We start from the raw sequence: 25001 nt of genomic DNA on the forward strand, positions 1-25001 counted from the left end.
GATGTATACACATGCCTTCTATAACACCAAACATTCTTACACACAGGCTCATGCACACATAGCATACACGAATACATACACATATACTTCCACACGGTGCAGTCATACATGCAGATACCTGTGCACACACATGTGCAGTCCCACATGACACACAAGGACACACCTCCTTGTGTGTCTGGGCCATTCACTGGGGATTCCTGTCATGACAATCTGTCTGGCCAGTGCTCCAGAAAGAGCCATGCCCAGTCTTTTTTTTTTTTTTTTTTTTTTTTTTTGAGATGGAGAGAGTGAGGGAGAGAGGGGCAGAGAGAGAGGGAGAGAGAATCCCAAGAAGGGTCTGCACTGACAAACTGTGAGATCATGACTTGAGCCAAGATTGAGTAGGACACTTAACCAGCTGGACTACCTCGGTGCCCCCACAGCCTTCTCTTAGATCAGAAAGCCAGGCTACCTCAGCCTGGGCTCTGGAACCTGGTCCTGCTCTTCATAAACCAGATGTTCCTGCCTTCCCCCCTCTCTTCCATGTGTTCCCTTTTCTGCCTTTAGCTGCTTGTGTCCTTTCAGCAGAGCTGAGATCTTGTGGCACTGGTGAAGCCATCCACACCTTTGTGGGTTTTGTGCTTCTTTCCAGTGTTTCTGTTACTGTAATTTCCTTGCAGTCCTTCTGGTGCCTCTGCCAGAGCCCTCGGGGTGAAGCAGGCCCAGGCTCAGTAGACTAGTCAAGAGCCAGCAAACAATGGAAGCGACCCCATGCGCTTTCTGGGAGACCTGTTTACCAAGGCCAAGGAGCAGTATGGCCCCAGAGTAAACAGTCCTCCAGGACGCAGCCTCAGGAGGGGCCCGGAGCTCTTCCAGGTCCTTGAGAGGGACCTTGCCCTCTGTGAGGGCCCCAGTGACCTCCATGTCCTGGCGGGCACAGCCGGCTCCCTCTGTAGCCAGGGTGTGGTGACCAGCATCGACAGCAGAGAAATAGGGCTAGATATCTGGCTCCGGGTCCCTGGGCATCACACAGTGATGGCAGGCACTGTCCTGCCCTCATGTTTCCGCATCACCTGTGGGCCTGTCACGAACAAGCTTTACCTTCTAGCCCATCTAGATCCTACTTTTTTTCTTTTCCTGTTGTTTCTGTCACCCAATTTATCACCAGCCAGCTCTGTGGTAGTCGGGATGGCCTCACCCGTGCTCATGCCCGCATGAGTGCTGTCGCACCCTGTCTGGCCTGCACCCTCACTGAGGTGGATCCCTACATGCACACACGGTGGTGTGCGGGGTGCCGAAGTCGAGCAGAGGAACGGCTGTCTTCAGGCCTTCCTCAGAGCGTCTGTGGATGAATCATCTCACCATCGAATTCTACTCGGCCAGCAGTGTGGTGTGAACCCAGGGTCCGAATACTAAGTGCTAAGAACACACAATGAGTAAAGAACCCCAGGTCACCTGTTTGGCCATCCTCTGGTGGGGGGGGGAGGCTGCATGTACAAAGTGCACATCTGTGGGCAAGTGCGGAGCAGAACCATGGTTGCTTCTGCTGTGTCCCCACAGGGTGGACAAGTGCTCTCTCTGGAGGGGCAGTTCCCTGGGCCTTTGGGTGACAGAACTCCTTGCCCACAGATGGGCAGACAAGGAGGGCCTACTTTCTTGGGCACAGGGACAGAGGGGGGTTGAGCAGGACCGGGTAAGGGAGGGACCTGGTGGGAAGGACAGGCATCAGCAAGGAGGTGATCGCCAGGGCGATCAGGCCCAATATTCAGTTCCAATTGTAGATGGCCTGCGCTGAGCTGTAGCCCCCTCACCATCTACCCTACCCCAAAGTGTGCACAGGCCAGCCCCACCGCACCGGGGCGGTAAGGGGCCAGGAGGGAGAGGACTTGGGAAGGATAGCTGATGAGAGCCACGCAGCAAGGAGAGATCTGCAGGCGCAGGCACAGCAGGAACCAGACTTCATCTAGGGCAGTCGGACCCACAGGGGTGAGGCCAGGCCACTGCCCAATGCTGAATGAAGCAGGCGAGGGGCCGAGGGGATGGACACACTCACGCTCAGAGCCTGCATTCTCTCTCACACAGCTCCCTCTGATTCCTCGAACGCCCCCGGCCCAGGACCCCTGCAGCCATACCCTGCTTTTTAGGAAGTCTCCCTGAGAGGTCCGCAAGGTCCCCAAGGCCCCCCGCGGACCCCTGGACAGTGGCCAGGGAGGGACACCAGGGCAGCGTCCGCACCGTGGATCCTGATCTCGCCGCGTAGAATTCGGAACTCGGAAGGCGCTGATCCTCCAGGCTGGGCTCCCACAGTTTCCTCTTCCTCAGGCTGAGGACCTCCCACACTTTCACCCCGCCCCCCCCCCCCCCCCCCGCTCTGGGCCCCCTTCTGATGGATCCACAACACGTCTGGTCACATTAAAATTAAATAAAACTAAGAGCCGGCGATCGGCTCCTGGGCGGCCTCAGCCACACGTCAATGGCCGCCGGCCCCGCGTGCTCACGGACGCCGCGTGGGAACACGCGGGTGGGCGCCCTGCCCGGGGTCTGAGCAAAAAGGGTCGGGCCTTTCCCCCGCCTGGCCGAAAGGGAGGGTCACGTCCCGGGCGGGCCAGTGCGACCACGGGAGACCCGGGACCCCGGGCCGGGCGAGGACTGCGTGCGCTCGGCTCACCCCAGCCCCCTGGGGGAGGGCGGAGCCACAAGGATGGGACGGGGGCGCGCTGGGGCGGCCGCGCGCCGGCAGGTGGGGCGGGCCGGGGGTGGGGGTGGGGGGTGCCGTGGGCGGGGCCGGCGGGCGCGCGGCGGGGCGGGGCCTGGGTGTGGGCGGGGCCGGAGGCGCTGTCCGGTGCTGAAGCGGCGGCGGGCGCGGGCAGCGCGGGGAGGAGCGGTGCTCGCCAGAGTCGGTCCCGCCGCCCCCGCCGCGCCGCCATGGACTGAGTGCCGCTCGCCCGGCCGCCGACATGGGGCCGCTGCTCGCGCTCCTGCTGCTGCTGCTGCTGCCGCCGCCGCGCACCGCGCCCGCGCCCCGCACCCGGCAGCTTCCGGGGCTTCTCGGTGAGTGGGGAGGGGGGTGTCGGGGGAGGGAGGAGAGGGCGCCTGAAGGAGGGAGAGGGCGGGGGTGGGGTTGCTCGATGATTTGGGGGGCGAGGGGAGGGGGCGTCGCGGTGAATATGAGGAGCAGGGGGAGGGGGCTTCTCGGCGAGGAAAGGGGAGGGGCTGGGGGAGGGGGGCTTCTCGGTGAGTGAGGGGGGCGAGGGTAGGGAGGCTTCTCGGTTTGGGAGGGGGCGGGGGAGAGGGCTTCCCGGTGAATGAGGTGGGCGGGGGGGGAGGGGGCTTCTCGGCGAGTGAGGGGGCGGGGGTGGGGGACTTCCGGGTATGTTTGGGGGAGGGGGGTGCTTCTCGGTGCGTGAGGGGGAGGGGTGGGGGGGTTTCCGGGTGTGTGAGGGGGCGGGGGTGGGGGGCTGCCCGGTGTGTGAGGGGGCGGGGGTGGGGGGGGCTTCCCGGTGTGTGAGGGGGCGGAGGTGGGGGGCTGCCCGGTGTGTGAGGGGGCGGGGGTGGGGGTTTCCGGGTGTGTGAGGGGGCGGGGGTGGGGGGCTCTTGGGTGTGTGAGGGGGCGGGGGCGGGGGGGCTTCCGGGTGTATGAGGGGGCGGGGGCGGGGGGCTGCCCGGTGTGTGAGGGGGCGGGGGTGGGGGGGGCTGCCCGGTGTGTGTGGGGGGTGGGGGGCTTCCGGGTGTGTGAGGGGGCGGGGGTGGGGGGCTGCCCGGTGTGTGAGGGGGCGGGGGTGGGGGGGCTGCCCGGTGTGTGAGGGGGCGGGGGTGGGGGTTTCCGGGTGTGTGAGGGGGGCGGGAATGGGGGGGGCTGCCCGGTGTGTGAGGGGGCGGGGGCGGGGGGGCTTCCGGGTGTATGAGGGGGCGGGGGCGGGGGGGTTTCCGGGTGTATGAGGGGCGGGGGTGGGGGGCTGCCCGGTGTGTGAGGGGGCGGGGGTGGGGGGGGCTGCCCGGCGTGTGTGGCGGGTGGGGGGCTTCCGGGTGTGTGAGGGGGCGGGGGTAGGGGGGGCTGCCCGATGTATGTGGGGGGTGGGGGGCTTCCGGGTGTGTGAGGGGGCGGGGGTAGGGGGGGCTGCCCGGTGTATGTGGGGGGTGGGGGGCTTCCGGGTGTGTGAGGGGGCGGGGGTGGGGGGCTGCCCGGTGTGTGAGGGGGGGGGTGGGGGGCTTCCGGGTGTGCGAGGGGGCGGGGGTGGGGGGGGCTGCCCGGTGTGTGTGGGGGGGTGGGGGTTTCCGGGTGTGTGAGGGGGCGGGGGTGGGGGGGCTTCCGGGTGTGTGAGGGGGCGGGGGTGGGGGGGCTGCCCGGTGTGTGACAGGGTCTTCTCAGGGAGTGACGGGGGGCAGAGAAGAGGTTTGTCGGTGCGCCAGGGGGGGAGGGGCTTCTCGGTGAGTGCGGGGCGGGGTCCCGGCGCGGTGCCGGGGGGCGCTCACTGGAGGGGCGCGGTGCCTCGCGGGGTCCCTGCTCTCCCCCGGGTGCCTCTCTGTCCTCGCCGCAGGGCCAGGCAGGATTCGCACCCTGCCTCAGTTTCCTCCCGGGCGCCCCTCCTCCCCGCCCAGGACTCCGGCTCAGGGCGGCCCCCGGCGACAGGGCGTCCCGTGCGTGCGTGCGTGAGGCTGTAGGGCTGGGGCGACGGGGAGGCGCGCCGCGGCCGTGGCGCCCCTCGCACCCGCGCCTCGGACTCCCGCCTGCGCGGTCAGCACGTGAACCCCGCTGGCAGCCGCCTTTCGTCAGGCAGACGGACATTTTCCTTCCGCGGCCGGGGTCCGCCTCCGTGAGATCGCCTTTCGCCGTGTTTACCCAGGAAACGTGCCGGGCCCCGCGCCCCCCTCCGCGCCGGCCCTTCGGTGGAGGAGACTCACCTTAAAGCTTCAAGGCCCGGATTGCCCAGCGCAGCAGACCAGATAATAGGGGGTTGCTAGGTGTCCAGAGGGAGGGCAGAAACCTGTCCTGGGCGGTGCCGAGGGGTCCCTTGGCCACCTGGCCTCCTCCGCCCCTGGCCTGGCCCTTCTGGAACCCCGAACAAAGAGGTGGCACGGAGAGAGGTCAGTCTCCCCCGATTCCTGGCTAATGCAGACCGCGACCCAGTTAGAGGGACAGCCGGTGATTTGAAGGGAGGTCCTCGCCCCTGGGGTGGAGGGGTGTGACCGGTGCCCACATCCCGGGGTGCTGCTATCCAAGTCACCACGCACAGATAGCCCTTGTTAGGTAGGGACAAGCTTGGGAAGGCTTGGGGGCCTGGCCCACTCTGCCTAGACCTCCAGGACCTTGCCTCAAACTGGTGATGAGGGTTGAGCCGTGGACCCGTCGACAGGCCTGTCACCTCCAGTGAGAGCTGTTCGCTCAGCTGGCCAGATGCAGCCCTGCAGGTCAGGGGGACCCAGGGTCAGCTGATGTTGCTCTAGGGAAGGCAGTTTCTATGGGCTGAGTGGGAGGCTGGTCCTGGACTACTCTCTTTCCATTACGATTGCCGGTTCCTAGCATTTTGCCTAAGTCACAGAAGGAAGTGGCTGAGAGAGGGAGCAAAGGAAAACCCAAAAGTGGAAGGGTATGAAGAGAAGAAAATCACCACGCTGTCCTGGACAATACTGCCTGACAAAGCAATGATATTTCGACTATAAAGTTGAATCCTATTAAAAAAGGATGCCTCATTTCTCCTCTGTTTACACCTCCTGGATGGTGGATGGTCTTTATGTGGGGCGTTAGGGGCCCAGAATCACTCAGACAGGCTCAAGGATTCCAGGTGCATTAACCTGGAAATTGCTTGGCAGTGTCTACAGATAACGAGGCGTAAGTGTGGTCTTCTTATTTGGGGGCCCAATCTGGAATAGCATGTAGCCTTGTCTACCTATATAAGCTCCCTACATCCTGCCCGCCAGCCTTCCATCCCTACCCTGTCCTCACCCAGAATGCTGCTGCCATATTCTCAGAATTCGAGTACCCGGTCTTCAGAAAGTGCAGGGAGAACCGGGGTCACCTATGAAAGGTATACACTGCCATCTTTCTCTTTCTCAACCATTTGGATCTTGTTTGATATTTGGTCACACATTGTTCCAAATAATGATGCACGATGTACGATCACCTAGAGACCTTCGTTTTGGCCCTAGCCATGTCACTTGTACTCCTCTTATTTAGCTCAGGTTGTTGTCTAAAGAACACAGTTCGAGGAGATCTGAGTTTTTCTCCTTGCCAGTATCATAAAGTTGTAGGTTAGAATGACTCTGATACTACCAAGACCTAAGACCAGTTCTTTCTGTATAGACTGCCTTGACTGAGCCAGGGGCCTGTTCAGATTTAGTCAGTGAAGGAGTTCTTGATGAAAACCAGAGTCAACGAAGGTACTAGTATCTCCTTGTTCTGAGCTACATTCCATGAAACCACCGTATTTTCACAACAGCTGTTGGCAGCATCCCAATGGCAGTGGATGTCTCTCACCTTTCCCTTTCTTCAAGGGTACCCTTTCCTCCTTAATCACTTTAGCTTCCTGCCCTGTCACCACCTGTTCTCTCCATGTCTTTCTGGTTCCAAAGGCTCCTTTATGACACATAGTTTCCCATTATTTTTGACACTAGTATCAGAGCTGAACAGGGAGGGAATAATGGCACCCCCATCCATGATATGATTCAACTTTGTTTCTAGTCAAAATACCATTGCTGCATCAGGCAGCATTGTCCAGGATGGTTTAGTAATTTTGTTTTCTTCATCTAGTCCTGTCTTTGGATTTTCCTTTGCTCCCTCCCTTTGCCTTTCTTTGTGATTTCAGGACATCCTTTTGTTCATGTGCTCAGTACTATGTGAATCTGATTTGACTGCAAGGTACTTGTCTTTAAGCTATTTTCAGTTATAGGGAGGCCAGTTTGTGAGCCTGCTCAAATAGCCCCCACATTTAAGGGCAATCATATAAAAGGCCCTTCTTTTGCTAAAGAAATACGAATTTCATTTGCCAAAGGACAGAGTCAACCTTTCATGAAAATTTGGCTGGGAGAATCCGAAAGTCAAAGCTAGCCCGTGCACCTAGCTCTGAGATAGGTGACTGTTTGTTTTCCTCCCTTGTTTTTTGTTTCCTGATTTGCCCACACATGTTTTTCATTCACCAGTGAGCCCACATGGAACTGAGGAGACAGCAGCCAGGAGCAGGAGTCGGCTTGTTTTGTGAACTCGATGGCATGATTGCTTATTTTTAAATCAAAGCATCCTTTCTGCCACAAAAGCACATGTCCATCTTTGCTTCTTAGGGTCCATAGCTCTTGGTTTTGTTGGGTGCATGGTAGCGAGCAGCCTGCCCTTCCCCTAGAGCAAAAACCCTGCTACCCCCCCTCAGGCTGTGAGCCTTTCTTTGCCTGTCTCCTCTCCCCTGTTCTGGCTCCTTCAGCATCAGGTGCTGATGTCCCCATGCAGAAGGATGGGGGTGCATGCAAAACTCTGGGCTTCTGTGGAAGGGAGGTGACAGTGGGCTTATCCATGAAACCAGATGCATTGGGTGGAACTGTGGCGCTGCTGTCTCCTGTGTCCAGAGATGGCAGTTAAATGTGTCAGACTCAGAAGGAATGTGTGGGGAATGAAAAAGGTTTTTAGATGGCTTCCTCTTGGTGCTAAGCTCAGTTCTGCTACTCAGCATCTTGCAGCTCTTCTTTTAAAAGCCGATCTGTTTTTGTACCTGGTTATCAAGATCATTCTCCGTGGTGCCCACCAAATAGGTGTAGGAGGTGTGCTAAATTTTCCATAGTCTGCTTTCTGCCTTCCTCTGCGGTGGTGTTGGGTCCCATCGTGGTTGTGTGCCAGGAATTTCGGTATGCCATGAAATGTGCAGACTCCTTGGGTTCCTGGCTTCCTGTGCGCAAGGGCAATAGCAGTGTGGTGAGTCTGCAGTCAGGCTGAGAAAAGCAACCAGGATGATCACCCAGGGTGATGTCTTGATGAGTTCTATAGTGGTCATTGTTTCTTTTACATGATAATTCTGCATTTCTGAGTTTCTTTGTTGTTGCTGTTCTTTTTTTTTTTTTTTTTATGTAGGCAGGCAGTATTACCTAATTTGTGAATGCAGTTATTCACCCTTTATTTTATTTTATTTTATTTTATTTTATTTTTTAAGTGAGGAATATGGGTTCAGGAAGAGGGGAAGTTTGAAGGAGGGATGGAGTTAGCTGAGCTGTCCTTATACCTGATCTTATTAAGAAAGGTTTCTATTACCATGATCTCTTGGAGCATTACCTTAGAATTTCAAAATTCCTTAGGAAAAGGTGTTTGTAACTGAATGTAACTGTGACCCCCAAAAAATAATCCTCTGGCTTTGAGTGGCATATATTTAAATGCCTAGGTATGTGTAAATACTGCTAGTTTAAGGATTCTTGACGTGTGGAGAGGCAAACAAACAAACAACCCCCCCAAAACAAACAAACAAACAAACAAACAAAAAACTTAAGAAATGGGCAGAAAGGATTTGAATCTAGATTTATCCCAGCAAATGCAGGCCCAATGAGGCTCGGTTAACCAAGAACCTGTCTTATCTCTACTGACAAGATGTTCCATTTCTTGAGAAAACAAACAGCTGAATTCATGGCTGATAACTCTCTGCTCCACATAAAAGCACCTGGCAGCTGTTTCCACATTAGTCTAAATTGACCTTCATGAATATGGACCCAGCTAGACTTAAGTTTTTAATCTTGGTTGATAGGGGCCGAGAAAACCCAAGAAGCCGAAAATAATCAGTGCACTTTTCTGCTGGCTGGAAACAGTTTGCGGGGGGAAGAAGGAAGCTTTTTCCTTTAATTTGTGCTATCTCCAACGACTCTGCCACAACCACTATTTAAATACATAGGCAGGAAGTGAAAAGGGGTGCGGTTCTCCTGGAAACACTTATGTTCACATATTAAGTGACTTTTTTGTTTGTTAGTTGGCTTCTGTGCTGATAAGTGGATGACTCCCCTGTAGGTGTAAGGCACTGAACTTTGGACTAGAGGTGTTGATGTGTGGAACATCAGGATCCTATCTTTAAAATGGCCTTTGTGGATGTGGTGTGAAGAAATAAGGAAGTTGTTCAGGGTTTTGTGACGATCGCTTGGTGTTAACTGTCCAGTGTGGAGGTGGATAACAGGGTGTTTTAGTTAATTTTGTTTTCATCTGTTCCTTCCAATCCTACTGACTGTGGTTCAGAAAACACAACGACACTCCCAGTATATGGGACTAGAAATGGTTTCTGGGAGGGCAGTTTAACAGGCAGGAAGAGAATATTCGTAAAACAGATAGGGGCAGTGTCTCTTTATTAAATTTAATTAAAAATTAATCATACAGTAAAACTGAGTTTTTTATTTTGGTACATCATCCTAGGTATAGATTCTGATGACAGGTAATAGAATAGTTCCTTGTCCCAAACATTGCCCTGTGCTCTCCATTTGTAGTGATAGCCTACCCTGTCCCCTGAGCCCCTGGCAACTCCTGGAAGACTCTACGTGTGGTTACATGAACTCCCTGCAAGGCGAGCATTTATATCTCCATTTCTCAGATGGAAAGACTGAGGCTTTGAGTGCTTAAGAAGAGTGCTATAAGAGAGTCAGTGCTGGGATTGGGTCCTAGGTCTCTGGTCCTCAGAGTCTCCTTTTCTCTCCAGCAGGTGACCCCAGGATGGGGCAGGGATAGCTCTGTAGGCTGCAGGTCCCAGCAGAAGGAATCTATGCACTGTTAGAACATGTCTCTGCAACCCCACAAATACAGGGATGTCTTCCTGTTACTACTACAGGGACAGAGGTGATTTTCACTTGTCAGGTTGCCTTTCCCTAAGGAGCTTCAGAACCTCTAGGCTCGACAGGCCTGTTTCAGAGAGAATTTGAAAATGCTCTTTGGTCTGTGGCAGGGAATGTTGATTTTCTGAGTTGGGTTTCGTTCTGGGTCTCAGACTCAGTTATTTGGTTAGCCTCTCTGAGTGAATCTTGATGTTTGGAAATAGATAACTTGCTTTTGGACACCTTTAGCCTTACCTCATGGCAGGAATGCAAGTGCCACTGTAGAATTCATGGCTTACTGTGTTCATAAACACTCTGTTCGGAATGCTTCTGTGCTTCCATGAGATTTTTAAGTGTGGTAATACAAACATCAAAGAAACTAGCTCTCATTTCAGACCTGTTGGAAGAAAAAGCCCACTTCAGAGTAAGGAATGAAGGAGGGATTACTCTCACAAGAAAATTTCAAGAGTATATTTGGTCTAAGCTTGGCATTGAGTGGCAAACAAGCAAAGGGATGGCTCATTCTAGTCACTTATTATTTTCTGAGGCATTTGGTAGAGGAAAGAGTGAAACTTCCCCTCACATGACATGGGCATTCTGTGTCACTGTGTGTTCTGAAGGTCCATTTTGGCTTCTGATGCAATGTCCTACATACAGTACAAAAGATGTTTGGAAATAGTTTGTTTGGTGGAAGGAATTTTCAGAAGAAAGGCTGACCTGGTTTCCAAAGGGAAAAGGACTTTATATTAATGGTGCAAGTTGGTTCTGATTCCAACAGCAGAATATAGTCAACTTGTAATTGGACAGAGCAGCCAATAAAATTGGCCGTGAAGGCTGATGCTTTTTCCATTTGGAGTTGTGGCTTTAATCCAGTTCAAAGGAGTAATTAACCTGTTGTAGGGCTTGAGGCCAATTCAGTGCTTTGTATATTCTGTGAAATAGCTGGTATTATAATGGCAGCAGACGAGGCATACAGTGAAAGCTTGATTTCTCAGTGGTGGGCTGGGAATGGGAAACTGGGTGACGAAGCAGCATGGACTGCCATCTCCCCACCTTCCCACCTCAAGTCATGTTCTGTCCTGCAAAGGCACATCTGCTTTCACCGAAATATACTTGAGGACTTCTTGAATCTTCTTCTCTGGTTTTGCCTGAAAATAGGTCACCAATCTTCCATCTGATTTAAGTGTTGTCAATGAGCAGCACACAGATGAGATTATAAGCTCCTTCCCGTGCGCTCTCCCTGCTTCACCAGCGTGTTGTGGTCCTTGATTCCATGAAATAATAAACATGGAAAAAAAACCCAGATCCTGTAGGTGATTTCTGAAAGCATGGTAGGGAATGAGTGGATATGGGTCTGGAACACAAATTGGATGGCAAAAGACACTGTTTCTGTGCAGCATGTTGACAGAGAGATTGCCTTCTGTCTCCGATCACGTAATCTTCACAGTTTGCGCTTATCCTCCTATTAGAAGTCAAGGAAAATGAAAGGACTTTACCTGTAATCTTTTTGAATTTAAACCATGAGCAAAGTACCAAATTCTTCATGTTTTTGAGAGGATCATGTGAGATGGTGGAGAGTCCTTGGTAATGGTAGTCCTGGTTGTTACATTCCTGGAAGCTCCATTTTTTTCCAGTTAATGTGGGAGTTCGGTGGCCAGATAGGGTGGAATGTTGTTATTATTGAAAATATTACTATTTTAGTGAGTCCAAGTCTCAGCCAAATTGACTATTGAGATTTTTGCTAAAAGCATTACCATTACATTTTAAATAGTAATATTATTCATGTTTTTTGATAAGCATATTTAAAAATAGTTATACATAATTAGGATGCAGACCTAATTATGTTGTAATGAGAATAATTAATGGTGAGAGCACCGTCTGGATTTATTTCACTTCATCCCTTCAAAGAGATTAAAGCCCTTGAATAAAAGAAATTGGACTTAAAAATAGTTATGCACGTTTATTACATGTATGAGTGGAAAGTGTCATAAAGAGATAGGACGTACCCTTTTTCAGATACACTAAGCATTTTCTTTTGAAGTCTTATGTAATATTTGATAAATGCAAAAATCAGAGCACTTTTTTAGTGTATTTGACGTCTCTAGGTTGCAATGTTTTTAGGTGTCTGGATTTTTGTCTTGTCACTGAGGCATGAAAAATATCTGATGGTAGAGTCCAAAGGACACACATACTCTTGTAAAAGTGTTGAGGATCACACACAGCATTGGCTGCACCTGGGACCCAACAGTGCTGTGCACGTCTGTCTTCCACAGCCTGACACAGAAGACAGCACGTCACTGTGAGGGCATGACACGGATAGCACCCTCCGCACCCCGAGTGAGGGCTGAGTGAGGGAAACATTCTCTTAACCCTCAGGCAGGACTCCCAAATCCACCACCTTCCGTGCCGTTCGCCTGAGGACTTTGGGGTGTGAGAACATGCACATGCTGGGCAACTGTGCCCTTGCAGAAAAGACTGCGGTGTCCATGATGGTAGCGTCAGAAGGGGTGGGGTAACTGCCTTCAGGAGGTCTGACTTTGTTAGCATCTCTCACTGTGGGCCTGGGCTCAGACTTTCAGATTTGGGGCTCCTTTGTAGGGAGGGGGCGGTGACCTCCAGACCCTGCCTTGTTGGTGTGCAGCAGTCACTATAGTTTGTCCTTTTCCGCTTGTCACTGTGCCTCTGCGGGCCACTCTTCCGCTTTCCCAAAGCTTGGTCACTCTGTGGCCTGTTGCTGGCCTTCTGAGCTGCTGTTGCAGGGGATGGTTCTTGTGGCTCAGTGTTTGGCTGGCCTGACTGTGGGAATGGCAAGGAGAGAGGGGCAGCCCGGTGGGTTGGGTGTGTTAGAATCGTGTGCCCTCTTTGACGTGCTTGGGGTTGTGTCCTGTGTCTCAGGGAAGATCTGCAGGCTCTGGATATATGCCTCATGCCATAGTTTGCTCCCCATGGTTGACCTGTCTCTTCCCAGCAACCTCTGTCTCCGAGAGGAAAAGATAAGGACACACTCTCCCCTTGCTCTAACAGTTTTTGTGAAGTTCCCTGGGTTCTGCGGACCCCTGGACTGTTTGTAGAATGTGGGGAGCGGTAGGATCTGAGCCATCTGTGCCTTCCACCTTGCCCTGGCTATTTCTGTGTTGACCACCGACTTTTATGCCCATGTGTAAGGGATGGTGGTGTACTTGTGTTTTGTTGTTCTTGGTGAACTTCTGTATTGTGTGACTCATGTCCGCAGCACGTCACTCCCCAGAAAAAACCTGGCAGAGACATCTGTGGGACGGGGTAAGCAGAAGTGCCAGTGGGATGCTGTGTACAGGGTGGCAGGCAGGGAAGGCGGGGCATCCTCACTTGAAGCCCTTGTGCTGTGGGGGGCACACTCTGGGGCTCGCCCAGCAAGAACTTCCATGTTCTGAGACTGTAGTACCTATTAATATCTGTTTCTATTCTTGTGGCCTGGAATATGCTTTTTAAAAGAGGCTTTGCAGCAGAGTTGAGTTGGAATAGAGAAACTGTGATGTCAGGAGCAAAACTGCAGAGACTTTCATTTCTTGCAGAACCGGGTTTGGGCTAACATGCCTCTACTGGCAGGAGCCTGGCATGGTCCTTGGGCACAGTGGACCTGCTGGTTACTCCACGTGTTCACTGAGCACTCTCCTTGGGAGTGACCACACTAGGCCTTGGGTTTTCGCTTTGCTTATGTCTGGTTTGGGGCAAGAAACAAGTACTTCAAGCGGGCACATTAAATGGGGATGTTGAAAACCCAGAGAATACTCTTTAAAAAAAAGTAATTTATTTTATTAAAAATTTTTTTTAGCATTTATTTATTGTTGAGAGAGAGAGGGACAGAGCATGAGGGGCAGAGAGAGAGGGAGACACAGAATCTGACACAGAATCTGAAGCAGACTCCAGGCTCTGACCTGTCAGCACAGAGCCTGATGTGGGGCTCGAACTCATGAACTGAGAGATCATGACCTGAGCTGAAGTTGGACGCTTAACTGACTGAGCCACCCGGGCACCCCAATTTATTTCATTTTTATTTTATTTATTTATTTATTGTTTTTAATATTTATTTATTTTTGAGAGAGAGAGAGAGAGAGTGAGGGAGGGGCAGAGAGAGACAGGGAGACACAGAATCAGAAACAGCCTCTAGGATCTGAGCTGTCAGCACAGAGCCTGATGTGGGGCTCGAACTTGGGAAGGGCAAGATTATGACCTAGGCCAAAGACAGATGCTTAACCGACTGAACCACCCAGGCGCCCCTATTTTATTTATTTATTTATTTATTTATTTATTTATTTATTTATCAATCTATTTATTATTTAAAAAAATAATTTATTTTTTAATTTGCATCCAAGTTACTTACCATATAGTGCAACAATGATTTCAGGAGTAGATTCCTTAATGCCCCTTACCCACTTAGCCCATCCCCCCTCCCACAACCCTCCAGCAACCCTCTGTTTGTTCTCTATATTTGAGAGTCTTTTGTGTTTTGTCCCCCTCCCTGTTTTTATCTTATTTTTGCTTCCCTTCCCTTATGTTCATCTGTTTTGGATCTTAAAGTCCTCATAAGAGTGAAGTCATATAATATTTGTCTTTCTGTGACTAATTTCGCTTAGCATAATATCCTCAGGTTCCATCCATATAGTTGCAAATGGCAAGATTGCATTCTTTTGGATTGCTTTGTAATACTCTATTGTGTGTGTGTGTGTGTGTGTATGCATATATATATATATATATATATATATATATATATATATATATGTATATATATGTATATACTACATCTTTTTTATTCATTCATCCAGTGATGGACATTTGGACTCTTTCCATACTTTGGCTACTGTTGATAGAGCTGGTATAAACATTGGGGTGCATGTGCCCCTTCGAAACAGCATGCCTGTATTCCTTGGATAAATACCTAGTAGTGCAATTGCTGGGTCATAGGGTAGTTGTATTTTTAATCTTTGGGGAACCTCCATACTGTTTTCCAGAGTGGCTGCACCAACTTGCATTCCCACCAACAATGCAAAAGAGATACTCTTTCTCTGCATCCTCGCCAACATCTGTTGTTGCCTGAGTTGTTAATGTTAGGCATTCTGGCAGGTGTGAGGTGATATTTCATTGTGGTTTTGATTTGTATTTCCCTGATGATGAGTGATGTTGAGCATTTTCTCATGTGTCGGTTGGCCATCTGGATGTCTTTTGGAGAAGTGTCTATTCATGTCTTTTGCCCATTTCTTCACTGGATTATTTGTTTTTTGGGTGTTGAGTTTGATAAGTTCTTTATAGATTTTGGATACTAACCCTTTATCTGATATGTTGTTTGCAAATATCTTCTCCCATTCTGTCAGTTGCCTTTAGTTTTGCTGATTGTTTCCTTTGCTGTGCAGAAGCTTTTTATTTTGATGAGGTCCCAATAGTTCATTTTTGCTTTTGTTTTCCTTGCCTGTGGAGATGTGTTGAGTAAGAAGTTGCTGCTGCCGAGGTCAAAGTGGTTTTTGCCTGCTTTCCCCTCAAGGATTTTGATGGCTTCCTGTCTTACATATAGGTCTTTCATCCATTTTGAGTTTATTTTTGTGTATGGTGTAAGAAAGTGGTCCAGGTTCATTGTTCTGCATGTCACTGTCCAGTTTTCCCAGCACCACTTGCTGAAGAGACTGTCTTTATTCCATTGGATATTCTTTCTTGCTTTGTCAAAGATTAGTTGGCCATACATTTGGGGTCCGTTTCTGGTTCTCTATTCTGTTCCATTGATCTGAGTGTCTGTTTTGTGCCAGTACCATACTGTCTTCATTATTACAGCTTTGTCATACAACTTAAAGTCCGAGATTGTGATGCCTTCAGCTTTGGTTTTCTTTTTCAAGATTGCTTTGGCTATTTGGGGTCTTTTCTGGTTCCATACAAATTTTAGGATTGTTTGTTCTAGCTCTGTGAAGAATGCTGGTGTTATTTTGACAGGGATTGCCCAAGCGCCACTATTTTTTTTTAAAGATCTACACCCACTCTGGGGCTTGAACTCACCAACCCTGAGATCAAGAGTTGCACTGACTGAGCCAGCCAAGTGCCCTGAAAATACTCTTTTACATGAATTTTTCATTGCTTAGAGTCTAAACAGAGGGAAGCATTTTGACCATTTGAATAAAGAAACCTTTTTTAAGTGGAAAAATTATTTTTCAGAATAAAGATTAGATTTTTAGTTTAGTCCCCTAAGAAGTAAGATCTAATTTTCTAATTTCTGTGATGATTTTTAATGATTGTGTCTTCCTAATGTATAGTGAAGGTAGATTTTAATTTACTGTTATCATAGAGGATGTGATTGCATACATGCAGATCAAGTAACAAGAAATGTGCCAATTACATTGCTGGTGTGCTGAAAACCATCTTATGGAATTCACATGTGGAAAGCAAATGTCTAGGAAAATGGACCAAGACGATGTCAAAATAACACTCTGGGAATGAATAATTATTAGTAAAAAAATGAGAAGTGTAGAAGGGACAAAGAGACTACTGAATGTTAGCAGTGAAATTAGATTTTGCTTGGTTATATGTATTTTGTCTCTTTGAGAAGTAAAATGTATTTCTGAAAGAACATCTTGATTTAGTGCTATTCTGAGAAGATAAAAATGTGCAATCAAGCTGAAAATTTGGATATTTATATAGATATGCCTGTTCTCATTTTTCAAAGGTTTTGAGGGATTGAAATATAGATGTTAAACCCATTTTAGGACAGCATCAGTACATTAATGAAGAAGTCTATTAGTGATGTTAAAAAGTGATATTTTTGGTCTAAATACTGTTGAAGAATGTATAGCATTTGTTTCATGATTACATGTTTTTCATAGGAACTCTGAAAGAACATCAGATATCCAGGGTGAATTTAAAGTCAAGCACTATGAAAAAAAAGAATGTTCCAGACTGTTAGAGGCAATCTTACATAAAATAACATGTCTCACAAAGATTGTAATTAAATGGGCTAATTCCAAAATCAAAACCTTATTTTGAAAGATTCTACCCAAGTCTGGATATATTGTCATGTTGACGTAGTAGTTCCTCCAGAATATCAAAATATGCTGCTCTGCTGTGTGAAATAAATGAAGAATGGGAGGAAGAATACGCTCTCAGAAGAAAGGGCAAAGGGTTGTTTTAACTTGCATCCTGGAGCAGAAGCAGGTGATGGGTTCCTTCATGTAACCCAGTGGTTCTCAACTGTGGTCTCAACTGTCTTTTGCTTGACCCAGCTGGGTGGGAGGTATGCCAATGGGCCCTAGAGAGTGCAGGTAGGGATGCTGCTGACCGTCCTATAGTGCACAGAGTGCCCCCACCCCAGAGAACCCCAGAGAAACAAAGAATTGGTCCTAATTCCAGCCATGCTGAGCTTGAGAAGACCTGATGTAGATGGAGGGTTTTGGGAGGAAGCTCCTGGCCATGTGCTTTCGTGTGGGGGAGTAAGAGATGGGCTTAAATATGGCAGCACAAAGTGTCATAGGAAGAAGTCTTGCTCTCCTCCAGTTCAGGAATATCTGACCACCAGGAAGGAATATCTGACCCTGTCAGTCTTCTGTTTGAAACCTCCCCAAACCTTGTGGATGAGGCCCCACGTCCCCCACTTCACACCTGTCCTCCATACTGCACATGCTCTCCTGTCCACCTCTGCACAGAGATGTGTGTGTGTGTGTGTGTGTGTGTGTGTGTGTATACACACACACACACACACACACTTATTTACAAATTATACATATACTCTATTGAAATAATGATTTATAAAATAAGTTTAAAAATAAATGTAAAAGAATGATGTATTAGTAATCATTAAAGTAATTATTAATCATTAAAATATTGTTGCAGGTACAAAAACTTCTCTGTACTCACCAAAATTATTAGTAACGTTTCAGGTGCTTGATTTTTATTTTTAAATTTTATTTATTTTTATTTTAGAGAGAGAGAATGCGTGTGTGTGCAGGGAAGAGGGGCAGAGAGAAAGAATCTCAAGCAGGCTCCATGCTCAGCATAGAACCTGAAATGGGGCTCAGTCCCATGACCCTGGGATCATGACCTCAGCTGAAATCACGAGTCGGAAGCTTAACTAACTGAGCCACCCAGGCATCTCCAGATGCTTAATTTTCAAATGTCTTTAATCTTGATGGTTTCAGGCTGTTATTATCTACTATCTCAAGGCACAATATGCAGTTAGAACAGTGTCCACTGTTGATGATAATATATGTAAATCCACATTTAGAAAAATCTGAAGAACGAATTTTAATCTTTTCAGCTGCCTTCTTGTTGGGTCTAATTAAATTGCTATGCCTTTGACCTCAGAAGGTGTCTGAAGGACAGTTTCCGCTGGGAGAAGTGTCAGCATTGCAACCCCATTTTCTGTGTTTGTGTGGTCATTAACAATGTATGATTTCTTTGCAAGAACCCTTCAAATATCTGGTTTCATATTGTGTTGGTTAAAATGGGCCATCCAGTCCATAAATCACATCACCGGGCACAATGCATTGCAGTGGGCTGCAGTGCATCGTGAGAACCAGTGGCGGGCCGTTCGCCCTTCTTCACCAGAACTCATAGGGCCGTTTGCCACTGGCCTCTTGAGGCTGCAGAATTAGCCCATATATCAAACACACATAGTTGTGAATTGGTATCAATGTGGGCACATATCCCAATATATATACTCAGTAATTTTTGCTGAATAAATAAAACAATTACAGGCTTATGGAGCTGGAAAAGGTTCCCTGGTCCAGTTTCAGCAATTTATAAATACGATATAATCTTATCTTGAAAACTTCTTGACGTTATCTGGCCTCTTCTGCATTTCTAGGGCACAGGTTCCCTTTCTCCTAGTCCATTTCTCTGGTGGCCAGCATAAAATGTTAATGACATACAAAGGAATGTCGGTTCTCAGTTGAAGTTATCTGCAGCAGGAACAGTCATTCAGTCCTGTCAGGTAATTTTTATAAAAGTAAGGTGAGGGCAGGAAGTACATTTCTGCATCAGATTTTCTTGCTACTGTTCCTGTGTGTCACTCTAAAATCGAAATTCTCACCCTAAGAACATTTCCAAATGAATTAGTGACAATTCTTCAGCCTAGACAATGTCAGGGAGTGAGATTCACTTATTCAGTTGGAATAAAATGTAGATAATTCAGAGAATACAGATTCATATTTGCGCACTTACTGTACTGGCGACTGTCAGCTGAATGATATGTATCAAACTTTCATTTTCATTTAGAAACTGCTGTTTCAATATGAGCTTCAGCTTTGCTGGTTAAAGCCATTTCAGTGCCAAAGATCTTGGATAGAGTTCTGTGTCCAGTGGTGGTGGACTGAGTCGTTTGACTAATCCACTGAGAACACAAGAGAACCTGGACAAAAAGTAGGAAATATAAGAAGGATCAGAGTGAAGAGTTGGTGGTTGAGATCCAAGAGAGGAAAGTCAGCCAGTTCTGGGGGGGGGGGGGGGGGACTGTAGGTGTTCTCTGGTGTGCCTTCCACATCGGAGTTGGGACCCCAGGAGGCTGCACACTAGGAGAAATGGTTCAACAGAGACAGGCAACCCTCCCTGCAGGGACAGAGACCCAGCGGTGAATCATCTCAGCTTCTGGTTGGATAAGGCTCTTGGGGGTCCTGGGATCCTTAACCACCAGGGGAGAAGCAAGAGCCCGTTTTCTTTGGAGGAAGGTGGCATCATTAGAATTTGGGGATAGCTCCATAGTTTCTCACATTGATGCCCAGAACCAAACAAAATGACATTTTCAGGGAAATTCAGACATTTATCCCTTGTCTGGTTTCTTCATTCTCGCTATGAATAAAAAGTACTAGTTTTCCCACTGAACTATAAAATTAAGCAAGTAAGGAAACCTTTGGTCAGTACCATGGATTGAGTGCCTGCTATGTACTGTGGACTATACTGGGCACTGGATATGAAACGTGAACAAGACAGTGTTGCTGCCTTCCAGAACCTTCCCTGCCTCCAAAACTTTCCCCGGATTTCCTCCCTCCGGAACCTCCCCTCCCTCCAGAACCTCCCCTCCCTCCAGAATCTTCCCTGCCTCCTGGAACCTTCCCTGCCTCCAGAACAATTTCTGTCTTCTAGAACCTTCCTGCCCTCCAGAACCTTCTTTGTCTTTCAGAATTTTCTTTGCCTTCCAAAACCTTCCCAAACCTTTCATGCCTTCCCATAACATCCCTGCCTTTAAGAACCTTCTTGCCTCCAAAAGACCACACCAGGACCTTTTCCTGTTCATTCCCAGTGCTTGTTCTACAGTAAAAAAAAATGTAAAGTTAATTTACTTAATAACTCTAGAGAATATTCCGTGCCATATACACTGCTCTTGGGTTGGGAAGCTCTTATCTGTAGAAGATTTTGGTGAGTAAGTACTAACTTTTTTATTCCATGTACATTTATTTCATTGTTTCCTAATTCTTGCCAGGAAATGGAGGCAGTGCCTATGAAGTTGGCTTTTTACCTTTTGGGAACCTTAAGAAATAGATGTTTTCCATTAGATGTGCTGACAAATACAGGCTTTATTACAAAATAGCAACATGCAAAAACAAAACAATCACAGAACAAAATGACATGAAATAGGGAAAACTGAGTAAAAACTGAAGACTCATTAGGTGGAGTGTTAGGTACAGCTTGAAGACACACCACACAGAGTGCTTGCAAATATAGTGGCTCCAGGGCAAAGGGTATCTTGGGAAGGGTCCTGTGGCATGCATGGCCTTCCTCCCCTCCTCCTCCTTGTTCATAGTGCTTGTGACTTTGCTGTCTGGGTTGTGTGGGGCTTTGCATGGGGTGGCTGCCACCGCAGCTTCAGTGCTATGAATTGTTTCCTCAGCCGCAAAGTACAGTTGACCTCAATCTACCAGTTTATAAGGTGTTCCATAGATCAGCATGGAAAGGCTAAAACGTGACCTATCATCTGTAGGTGCCTTTGCCAGTCAGGGTTGTGGGGTTATTTTCTTTCTCTGCTCTGTCTCTGCGTGGCTTGGTTGTGGAATTGACCTTTGGCTTCTTCTCTGGGCTACGTCATGAATTACCAGCTGGGAAAAGCAGAAGGTGAAGTGTTCATGGAACAAAAACGAGAGTGAGAAAGAAGAACTCTTGTCTAGATTTGGCGTATGCTTGGCTATGTGGTGTGCAGGGGTGTGAGTGCTCAGCTGTTGCCCTGACTGCACAGACCAGCTTGTGACTCTGGGTGAGTCATGACCTTCTGGGCCCACGGTCCAGCCTGTGAGTGAGTGGAGGGCAACACTTGATTTTGTGTGAGATTTGGGGCCCAAGTTTCCTCCTTGATGACCTCGGTTTGCTTCACAGCCCCTGTGCTCATTGTTCCAGAGTCTCCCTGTGTTTCTAATATGTGGGTCCCAGGTCTGGGGCAGCACCCCTGCCCTAAGACCTAATGGAGGGGCACGAGTCCTGGGACCTGAAGTGGGTGAAGCCCCAAGGGGAAGTGGAGGGAGAGGAGGGAAGAGTAGGACCACCTGTGTTACGATGAGTGAAGGCCCTGGAAATTGGGGTCATCATACACTCTTTCTAACCCAAGCACAGGAAGGAAACATCACTCTAAGCTGGATGCTCTTCCGTCTTTTGAAGCAGGGCTTTTCCCTCATCAGTTTTGTGTATGGGTCTGGTGCTCTGCATTTTCTGACAGGGCTGAGGGAGGGGTTCAGTGGCAGTAGAGGCGTTAGAAGTTAGATTGACAGGGGCGCCTGGGTGGCGCAGTCGGTTAAACGTCCGACTTCAGCCAGGTCACGATCTCGCGGTCCGTGAGTTCGAGCCCCGCGTCGGGCTCTGGGCTGATGGCTCAGAGCCTGGAGCCTGTTTCCGATTCTGTGTCTCCCTCTCTCTCTGCCCCTCCCCCGTTCATGCTCTGTCTCTCTCTGTCCCAAAAATAAAAATAAAAACGTTGGAAAAAAAAAATTAAAAAAAAAAAAAAAAAAAGAAGTTAGATTGACAACGTGTTACTGTTGCCGGTGTACTTAGATGCTCAGGAAAACAAAGAGGGAGCGTGGTAGGCAGCAGCAGAGGATAAATCTTGCTAGAAGGACAGCCAGTTCTCTGTCTTTGGAAAAGATGAGGCACTCTATTCTCATGGCTTTTGATGGTGAGATTATGGCTTTTCCAGCAGGGAGAATGACAGATAGGTTTGCATTGCGTGAGCCTTTCCCGTTCCTCCGTCTCCTGGACAGGGTGATTGAGTGTATGTCCTTTTACAGTGAACAGCCAGGCATCTTCCTTGTGGGAAGTGGGGTCAGATGGGTGCATACACAATGCGGTACCCTTAGGCTTACTGAACTGTCCTGTGTCTGTCTCTCTGCCCCAAAGTGCAGTGATGAATGTTGTGTTAGGTCCTCAAGCATCAGGGAAGTAGAGCATAGGGCATCTGGATTTGCCTTGGGTTTTGTGGAGGCCCAAACTTGATTTCTTTCTAGATTGCTTAGCGATAATCTGGTTCTTGGTATCCAGTCCACACTCCCTTAGGAAGCCTGATTCATAACCCAGAAGTCAGTGTAGTACCTTGGGGGTGTGCACCCAAGGAGTAACTAGTGTGGATTATTTCCACTGAGCTGCCTGGAGGACCAAACCTGGTCACCTGGTGAGGTTGGAGCAGATGTAGTGTCCCTAACACTGCAGGACGATGAGTGGCTCCTTCCATCGGGTCACATTTTCTCACTTTTAAGACTTGTTTAAATTCTGAGATTTTATTTATTTGTTTATTAGTTAGTGATTATTGATACCAGGTGGTAGTTTTTTTTTTAAACATTTTAAATCGGAAACCTAAAGATTTAGAGACTTTCTGTAGGTTCTCCTGAAATTAAAAGAAAAACATGGCTTACTAAGTCTATGAAATAAAAAAACAGAAACCACTATTTTATGGAGTATTTACTTTTTTCCTTCAGTTTTATTGAAGTACAGTTAACATACAGTACACATACGTGTAAGTTTAAGGTGTTGTACAGCATAATGACTGTGAATTGATGGCCACATGAAGTTTAGTTAGCATCCTTAATCTTATCAGATACAAGACAAAAAAAAGAAGGAAAAAGAAAAATGTTTTTTTCCTTGTGTTGAGAACTTTTAGAATTTACTCTCTTAGCAACTTTTAAACATACCATGCAACAGTGTTAACTGTAGTCATCGTATTGAAGGAATATTTCTATGAAGTGTTTTAGGTGAGTGAGATCTGCGCCAGAAGTGTGTTTAGAGTATTTGTGGTAAATACCACAATTTCATGCAGTATAAATCAAGCACATGATTGACACCAGTATTTGAAGAACTTGTTTCCCTACATGTTTCCTCAGTGTGTTGGAAAAAGGAAATGTAGTCTAAAAGTTGTTGGTTTTTCTTCCAAACCAACACCCCTGGAAAGAATCGTTTAATGTTCTACCCTCTCTGGGAGTAACAAAAAAAAAAAAAAGGGGTTCCTTATGTTATGAGTGACCAAATTATCTACTTTCTCTGGACCTCATTTCCCCCATCTATGAAATAAAAAGCTGAACTAAATATATTCATAGGTATGCAGTTTCTAATAGATGAGAGTCACCTTCCTGTATGTGTGTCTTAGCAGCAGCAATGGGCATAGCTGACAGCACGCTGGTCATCTCTTCCTCCACGATGGCCTGCAGCTCTGTTCTGCATGTCTGGGATAGGGTGTGGTGCCTGTGTCCTGGGCCAGGACCCTCTCCAGAGTCTTTCCTTCCCCCAAAGCCCCCTAACATTTCCCTGCTCCTCATTATCTGACTGCTTTCAGCACGACACCCTGCCTCTTTCCTCCATCCTGGATATGACGCCCCACCTCTTGCCTGGTTCTGGAGGGCTGTGTCCGTGTTAGATTCCTCCTTCCTTCAGCACTTCCCATTGGTTGATTAACTTGGATGTTGGGTTGCCTCCTTTGAGGGGTGGGCCAGCTCACTCATCACATGGCAGGAACTTATGCATTTGTCAGATAATGAGGGAGCCTGCAGGTCTGGAAAGAGCCCGCTGTGTCTCAGCCTTGACATTTTACATCGCCATAATGAAAAGCCTTCCTAAAATAAATGCTGCCTGCGTAATGTCTAATATATTCTGTTTGGAGGGTGGAAAATGCAATCGCAGGCACAGCCTGGTCTCAGCCAGCTTGTTTGTCATGGTGACAGGACGGCCTGTCGTGAGCTCAGGAATTTTCTGGCCTAGAAAAGATTGGAATAAACACCATAAATATCCAGGGAAGTGCAGTGCAAGATACATTTCATTCATTGACTTGGATAAAAGCCATTTAGCTTCCTTTAATTTTTTTGATCATTTCTGTAGTTTTAGTGTTTGCCATAGGACTGGCCATGATGACAGGACTGTCAGGTAATCTGTGATAATGAGGACAGCTGAATTGAGGAGGACAGGTGTGACACCTCCTTTGGGGGTTGTTCTCACTCTCCTTCCACCAGATGAAATGATAAAGAAGATGAAAATCCTTTTCTTCTTTGGAGATGCTTAAAGGAGGGAAAAAAAAAACAACCCAGTAGCTCAGAAAGTCCAGGGCCCCCTCACTTTTATTAAAAAAATTTTTTTTAATGTTTGTTTATTTTTGAGACAGAGAGAGAGACAGAGCGTGGCCAGGGGAGGGGCAGAGAGAAAGGAAGACACAGAATCCGAAGCAGGTTCCAGGCTCTGTGCTGTCAGCGCAGAGCCAGATGTGGGGCTCGAACCCATGAACTGTGAGATCATGACCTGAGCCGAAGTTGGATGGTTAACCAACTGAGCCACCCAGGGCCCAGAGGTTACAGACCTGGGCTGGCCCAGGCTCAGGGAAGGCAGGTGGTGGGGTTGTGCCACTGGCCTGGAGAAGGGTCTGCAGTGTCACTGGTGACCCTCTGACTACCGTTTTCGTCTCAAAATGCTTAGGAGCTGACAGGACCTTCTGATTTTTGTGGCTAAAGCAAGTAATTTGATCTCCATTGTCATCAAAACCATTCATAACCTCAGAGAGAGGTTTTATAAGAGGAGAATGGCTAAGACAAAGGAAATGACTTAGAGGATAGAGCTATGGTTAGTGAGTGGGTCCAGAGTCTGGTGACTGTGGAAGTCCCTTAGCACCTCCATGCCACAACCTCCTCATGTGTAGGGGGGACAGTTGTGTTAAGGCTTGAGTCAGAGCATTTCTGTCCATTATGTGGAGAGTGACATGACAGAGGGGCATCCTGGCCCTCCAGCGCCCACATGTCTACCCCCAGTGGGTTCTACCAGGACTGTCTATGAGCTGAGGCTGCATATCCCACATGGGGACTTTG

General features: G+C 48.3%; 1 protein-coding gene across 1 annotated transcript in view; it reads left to right on the top strand.

The window, feature by feature from the left end:
- Nucleotides 1-750: 750 nt before the first annotated feature.
- Nucleotides 751-25001, top strand: part of PTPRN2 (protein tyrosine phosphatase receptor type N2) — an 806499-nt gene continuing 782248 nt past the window's right edge. The window contains exons 1-2 of the mRNA XM_086680696.1: nt 751-1058; nt 2831-3030. Coding sequence (XP_086536822.1) covers nt 751-1058; nt 2831-3030 — 508 coding nt within the window. The remainder of the gene's footprint in view (nt 1059-2830; nt 3031-25001) is intronic.

Source organism: Puma concolor, chromosome A2 (genome assembly GCF_028749965.1).
Source record: "Puma concolor isolate L17-30 chromosome A2, mPumCon1.1.hap2, whole genome shotgun sequence".
In the NCBI taxonomy this organism is placed as follows: domain Eukaryota; kingdom Metazoa; phylum Chordata; class Mammalia; order Carnivora; family Felidae; genus Puma; species Puma concolor.